The sequence below is a fragment of the Vombatus ursinus genome, unplaced genomic scaffold (assembly GCF_900497805.2).
Source record: "Vombatus ursinus unplaced genomic scaffold, bare-nosed wombat genome assembly UNPS02014786.1, whole genome shotgun sequence".
Classification (NCBI taxonomy): Eukaryota; Metazoa; Chordata; class Mammalia; order Diprotodontia; family Vombatidae; genus Vombatus; species Vombatus ursinus.
The window spans coordinates 1890329-1897519 of NW_020954564.1; the positions used below are offsets into that span (position 1 = coordinate 1890329).

The window sequence follows — 7191 nt, forward strand, 5'->3', positions numbered from 1 at the left end:
GTTGCTCTTCCTGATAACTTCTTAAGTGTTCTTCTTAAGATACTCTTCTTAAGTGCCATTTCTCTTCCTTCATATAATTAGGCACTGAGGTATTGACTCTAAATGTGTTTCTCTACTGTCATTGATGATTAAACTACAGAACTATGGATCACTGGCAAATCTGCTAGTTCAGCTTCTGTCCTTCCAGTTTTCTTTAGTGATGCTTTTGGTGTAACCTGGTTTAGTTGTGTAGCATGCCAGGTTTTCTGGAGACTAACTGCTCTTTCTACTGCTTTCATATACATCATATACATATATATATGTGTGTATATATATATATGTATATATGTATATATATATATGGAAATATTGCTTTTAATCTTCTGACATTCTTTTTAATGTTTTGCAAATGAGCTTGTGCTCTAAACCAATGCTGCCTTTGCTTGTCATGTCTCTCCATCTTACAGAAAGATCATGTGTTTGCTGGCTGTTTGTTGGCTCACATAGCCTCCACGTTGTAGCTGCTGCTTCACATCAGCTAAACTGTAAGAAAAAGATAATCAGTCATTGCCTTTGCTAAATTAATTTCCTATCTTTCAGATTCAATAGCTTTTTAGAATTGGTCAGGCTGAAGCTTTTTAAATTAGCCAATATGTCTTCTTATCTTTATCATTTCTTGTAATTTGTCATGTTTAATTTTGATTTAACTAGTTCATGCTCTGACTGCTGATTCAGAAATGACTCTCACTTTAATAGCCGGTTATTTCATCTCTATTAAATTAAATTCAGTTTTTGTGATGTTGTTTAATAATTATCAATGCCATGTCCCAAGCCTTCAAATTCTCTATCGTGCAACCACTTTTTTCCTTGGCCCTTCCTTTCCATTGCAATCTCTGGAACTACCATTTAATTATTTAACAGACTTCCCTTCATCATAGATTTCTTTTTGCATTTCTCATCTTCACGTGTCTATGGAAACCTAGCTCTTTTCAGAAGACACTATCCAGAAGATGCCACTTCTAATGCCAGCTATTGCTTCTTTCACATACTCTGATTATACCATGGGCAGGAGTAATTGACATACTTGTTTTCTCCCTCCCCACAACTTCCAGCCTCTCCTGTCACCCTTACTCAACAACTTTTCCTGGGGTTCAAATCATTCATCTATACCCATTTATCCAAGGTCCCTATTGCTGTGATCTACTGGCCCCTAGGTCAGACTCCTTTCTCAAGGAGTTCAGTACCCCATTTATAGTCTTGTTCTCTATTACAGCTTCTAGCTGATGTCCCTCCCTGACCCCTAAACATCCCAGCTTTTAAATTAAAAAACCACAAACCAAAACTTCTTAAACCCCCATGGCTTGGAGCTTCACCCTACTCAGCTACCCACAAGGATGGACATGTAATGTCTCTCTATCACCCATAAATGTGCCACCGCCATGATTGAGACTCTGACATTCCCCTTTCTGATTATAATAACCTGTCCTTCTGTCTCTTCCTCTGCCTTATTCCTCCTAAAATATTCTTTGGCCTCACAGTAACCACCAACCACCCTTCCTCATCCCTATAGAGGCCTTTTTCCCATCTTCACTGTGTTGACCCCTTATTTCCTTTGCCTCCAGATCTTATTACCATTTATACCTTGCTAGTCCCCAACCATAATGCCACTTGGCTCCACTACAAATTCATGTTATCTTTTTTCAAATGTGTTCTCACTCCTCAATATGATAAAACTCTTATTTTTCTTTGAATACCTCAATCACCTTAACTGTTCAAACCTTCTCTTCTTGATTCAAACCCCCATTCCCTTTTTCACCTTCTCTCAGTAGATGTTTTCACCTTTTACTTGCCTACAAAAGAGGTAATTCACACAGAGTATCCTTTTCTTCCGTACTCCAGTATCTCAAAATCTCTCCATATCATCCTTCCTCAGCACCTCCACCCTTGGAACTCTTCCCTCTGAATGGAGAGGGTAAAGGATGGAGAACTGCTTCCAGATCTTCCACTATTTAAAAAGGTGAGCATCTAGGGAATTTTCTTCATCATTTCCTCCCCTTCCCCTGCCTCTGGTATCCCTCCCTCTGATTGGAGAGGATGGAAGATGGACATTGGAGAGCTCCTTCAAAATCTTTCAATAATTAATTAATTTTAATTCTCTCATCATTTCCTTCATTTCTTACCCAGCTACTTTCCTGGACTCCAGGACACTCATCTTCAGAAAGTTATCATTCTGCAAGATGAAGTCAACTCAGAAACTCACACCTACCCAGCACTCCTCATCCCTCCCTCCTTCTTTGTGGGCATCTAGTTGTTCCTCCTCCACTTAAGGCTGGCACCCAAGGAATTCTTACCATTTCCATTCTGTATATTTTCCTGGGCTTCATCTTTTCCAGAAACATCATTCTGTAAGATGAAATAAATATGGCAATTCACACCTCCATAGATTATTTCTCACCCTCACCCATGACTTAACCTCTGGCTCCTTTTTATTGACTCTGACCCATTCTTTACTTTTTTGCTCTTATTTGAGGAAATAGTGACCCTTCTGCTTGTCAAGGTCAAGTCTTACACCTAAATACTTGATCCCATTCCCTCCTAACCCCTTCCTTCAGGAGCTTGCTCTACTGGTCATTACCTTTCTATCTATCATCTCCAGTATCTCCCCATTTACTCTCCTTGTCCTCACTGCCTAAAAAGAAGCTAAGGTTTGCCCCATTTTTTAAAAAAACTACCACTTGACTCACCATCTCCTCAAGCAATTGGCCCTTATCTCACTTCCGTTTTTACCAGTTCCTAAAATCATCTGCGGCCTAGAGTTTAGTCAAGAATTCTTAATCTCTTTTTGTGTCAAGGCTCCCTTTCGAGTTCTGGTGAAGCCTATGAACCCCTTCTCAAAATAGTGTTTTTAAATGCATAAAATAAAATACATAGGATTATGAAGGAAATCAATTATATTGAAATATAATTATCGGGATATTAAAAAACAAAAGAAGTTCATAGACCCTAGGTTAAAAATCTTATTCTATTTCCTTATCATCCAACCAGGGTCTGAACCCTGGTTCTCAATAATACATTGTGATCTGGCTTTTGACCTCACCACAACTAGTATTACTGTCTCCAAGTTCTAACAGTCTTTTGACTGCTTCATCTGACAGCCTTTTCTCAGTCCTGGGCCTTGTTATCTACAGTTCTGTATACCAATGACTACTCTTTCCTCTTCAACATTTTCTCCTCCCTTGGCTTTTATGACATAGCTCTCTGATTCTCCTCCCACCTTTGTGACCATGCCTTAGTCTCTTTTGCCTGGATCATAATACATCTCCTGCCACCTAAGCACAGTTGCTTCCCAAGGCTTCTTCCTGGGTTCTCTTCTCTATCCTTCCTTCCTTCTCTCCTGCCTCTCTGTCTCTGTCTGTCTGTCTGTCTCTCTGTCTCTCTCATCTTTTCAGTTTTTATGGGTCCAAGTGTCTTTAAGCAGATAATTCCAATATCTACATGTCTAGCCCCAATTTCTGATCTTTCATCTCCAATTCTTTATCATCTAACTCCTCCTGAATATCTCTTAGGCATCTTAAACTCAACATGCTTTCTACCTCTAAATCTATTTTATACCCCAAAATAAATTTATTTCCTTTCATGCTAAGCATATCCCTTGCAAACATTCTTATTTCTATTGAGGGCACTACCAGTTCCACAAGCACCCAGGTTTGTAACCTCAGAGAAAGAGGAGACAAAAAGGAAGAGGACAGGGATGGGGGGGGAGGGGGGGAGAGAAGGACATGAGAATTACAAAGGAGGGAGGAGAAGAAGAGAAGAAAGATGGAGAAAAGTTGGAAGAAGGGGGAGGAGGCAGTGAAAGAGGGAGGGAGGAGAAGGATAGGAAGGAGAGAAAGGGAATGAGAAGGAAAGGGAAGAGGGAGAGGGAAGGAGAGGAAAGAATGAGAATGAAGAGGAGTAAGGGGAAGAGAAGAAGGGAAGGAGAAAGAAGGAAAGAAAGAATGAGGAGAGGAAGGGAAGGAGAAAGAAGGGGAATGAAGAGGAGGATGAAAGGGAGGGGAAGAGAAAGTGAAGGAGAGAAAGGGAATGGGGAGGAGGGGGAAGGGGAGGAGAAAGAGGAGAGAAAGGGAATGAGGAGGAAGGGGAGGAGAAAGAGGAAGAGGAGGAGAAGAAGGAGGAAGGGGAGGAGAAAGAGGCAGGGCAGAATGCGAAGGAGACAGTGGTAGGGATGGTGCTGGTGGCATCTTGGGAATGACAAGAGCAGGCTGCCCCAACTTGGGGGAAGGGGCACGTTAGCATGTTTGTATTCTAAGGAGCCCAGCTCCTACAGCGTAAGCCAAAGTTCAGACCCTGGTCCACATTTCCCCAGCCTCCGCCCCTTCCCCTTCTCCTCTTCTGTCTCCCCCTCCCTGCCTGCCTCCTGGTACGGCCACACGGAGAGATCAAGTGCGGAAGGAGGAGGCGGCGGAACATCAGAATCAGCACCAGCACCAGCACCAGCACCAGAACCAGCGCAGCCGCGGAGGGCGAAGGCAGAGCCAGGGCCGGAGCGTGAGCCTGAGCGTGAGCCCGAGCTAGCGATCCCGGCGAGGGCGGGGCGTGGACTGAGCGAAGCCGCTTCCCGGGCGTAGCGTGAGGTGAAAAAGCAGCCTCCCCACCGCTGGTCCACTTAGGAGCCCGTGAGCGCATAGAGAGCAACATGTCAGCGCCGGCGGCCAAAGTCAGCAAAAAGGAGCTCACCACCAACCTCAACGAAGCCCTTGAGACATCGGAAATACAGCTACAAGAAGCAGTGGAACGAATCGATGACGTGCAAAGTGAAATAGACAAACTGAACGAGCGAGCCAGTGCGGAAATTTTGAAAGTGGAACAGAGCTATAACCAGCTCCGCCAACCTTTCTTTCAGAAGAGGTCAGAGTGGATCGCCAAAATACCGGACTTCTGGGTGACCACCCTTCTCAGCCACCCTCAGTTGTCCTCGCTGTTTGGGGAGGAAGATGAGGAAGCCCTGCGTCACTTGACCAGGATCGAAGTGATAGAATTCGAAGACGTGAAATCGGGTTACAGAATAGATTTTTATTTTGATGAAAACCCTTACTTTGAAAATAAAGTGATCTCCAAAGAGTTTCACCTTGATGAAAGTGGGCATCTGGCTTCAAAGTCAACTGAAATCCATTGGAAATCTGGAAAAGACTTGACCAAGCGCCCGAATCAGATCCAGACTGAAGGTGGCCGCAAAAGGTTTCGAAAGGAGGCAGACAGCTTTTTCACTTGGTTCTCAGACCATACCGATGCTGGAGCAGATGAGTTAGGAGAGGTCATCAAAGATGATATCTGGTTAAATCCCTTACAGCACTACCTGGCATCTGATATTGATGATGAAGACAGGGAAGGAGAAGGAGACGAAGAAGAAAATCTAGAGGAGAGTGTTGGTGATGAAGAGGAGAGTGAAGAGGAGGAAGATGACGGGGAACGTGATGTTGAGGGAGAAGACGGAGGGGAGAATACGGGCCAAAATGACTAAGAGAACATTGATGGATTCCAAAACTCCCTTTAGCTTTAAAAAATGTCTCCAGTTCCTGGGCGCGAGTTTCAGTCTTTTTATTTTCATTTCGTCCTCAGTCACCTTGTTCTCTTGAGGGTTCTTTGTTTCCTCATACCATAGTTCACAACTTTTTTTGTTTCTGGGGGTACAGGGAATACTTTGAGCAGAATACAGCGGGACAAGTCTCCACCATTGTCTCTTCCAAATTCATGTTTGCCCTTCTCTGTCCCGAAACAAACTATTTACAAATTCGTAGGATTTTCATATTCATAAATTCATAGATTTCAGATTCATAGATTTAAAGCTGGAAGGGACCACAGAGACCATTCTAGGCCAATTCTGTTACATATGGGGAAACCGAGGCTCAGTGATGTTCATTGATTTGCCCAAGAATGCACAGGTGTTGACAGAGGCTGTACTTGAACTGGGGTGCTTTGATTCTAGAGCCAGTGCCCTTTCCTGAATCACACATGTAGTGCTTTTGGGGGGGGGGAGAAACTTCTGTGCTCACAGGTGGCAGGAAGTGGATGGGTACTAGACTCTGATGTAGTAATACATACAATTATAGTCTCCCACTCCCCTCTTTGTCCGATATACTGTGCTCAGAGATTACTCTATGTCTCTGTGTGGTTATAGAAAGTTAGCATTTACCAACATGCATCTGTCTACTTTCTCTTAATGAAAAAAAAAATAACCTTTTGAAATCCATGGGGTTATGGCAGGTTAAACATGGCTTTGAGGTGTTTGGATGGGTAAGTAGTCTTCTTGACAACATCTTTTCTCCTCTGGTGCATTTAATTTCATGTGTAAAAGTATTATTGAAGTTTAGGGTAGCAGTTTATAAAATAAAAGCCTCTTCTAAGGATCAACGACAACAACAACAAACTGCATAGAGAGAAATGTAAAGTCCTATTCTTGGGTCCAAAAAAAAAAATCAACTTGACAAGTACTTCAAGATGAGGGAGGTGTGGCTAGACTATGATTTATCTTATTTAGAGGACTCAGGTCAATATGAGTCAAAAGTACAACCTTGCAGTCAAAAAGGCCAATATGATCTCAGGCTGCACTAAGAAAAAGAAGCATAGTGTCCAGAACAAGGCAGGTAATAAAGTGAATTTTACTCTATTTTGGTCATACCATATAGGGAATGTTTTGGGCACCACCATCTTTTAGTAAGGACATTGAGAAGTGGAGCATGTCTTGAAAAGAGCAACCAAGATGTTGACAAATCATATCTTGTGCCAGTTTGAAATAACTGGGGTTATTTATCTGGCCTGTGAGGGGAGGGGCAGGTATCTTCAAATATTTGGAGGGCTGTCAAGTGAAAGAAGAATTAGATTTTGGAGAAATTTAGGCTTGATAGAAGGAAATATCTTAACAATAAGAACTAGTCAAGTGAGAGGTGAGTTGCCTTGGGAGAAGGCAGTGGGTTTACCCCTCATTAGAGGTCTTTAAAGTGGGAATGTTAAGGGAGTATGTCTCGGGATGGTTTGGGCAAGATGGTTTCTAAAGTCCCTTCCAAATCTGAGAATTTATGATTCTTTGAAATATTACCTCCTCCAGGAAGGCTTAGCTAGTTGGGGGACCCCTACTTTTTGTTCTACAGAGTTTGGAGTCTGAAGCTGAGAATCTTCTGTTTGGGAGATGAGAGGCCTCAGTAACCAAGGTTC

At 42.8% G+C, this 7191-nt stretch overlaps 1 protein-coding gene and 1 long non-coding RNA gene across 2 annotated transcripts; one reads left to right on the forward strand and one right to left on the reverse strand.

The window, feature by feature from the left end:
• Window positions 1-347: 347 nt before the first annotated feature.
• Window positions 348-2861, reverse strand: LOC114046836. Its single transcript, XR_003569555.1, has 3 exons — window positions 2724-2861; window positions 2331-2382; window positions 348-522 (listed from the first exon to the last, which is right to left on the reverse strand). It is a non-coding gene; the product is annotated as an uncharacterized LOC114046836 (long non-coding RNA).
• A 1710-nt stretch (window positions 2862-4571) lies between these two features.
• LOC114047133 (protein SET-like) lies at window positions 4572-5710 on the forward strand. Its single transcript, XM_027867888.1, has one exon. The coding sequence runs from the start codon at window positions 4676-4678 to the stop codon at window positions 5498-5500; it is 825 nt and encodes a 274-aa protein (XP_027723689.1). The 5' UTR covers window positions 4572-4675; the 3' UTR covers window positions 5501-5710.
• The last annotated feature ends 1481 nt before the right edge of the window (window positions 5711-7191 follow it).

Coding starts and splice junctions, on each gene's coding strand:
- LOC114047133 (XM_027867888.1), top strand. CDS start 4,676: ATGTCAGCGCCGGCGGCCAAAGTCAGCAAAAAGGAGCTCACCACCAAC.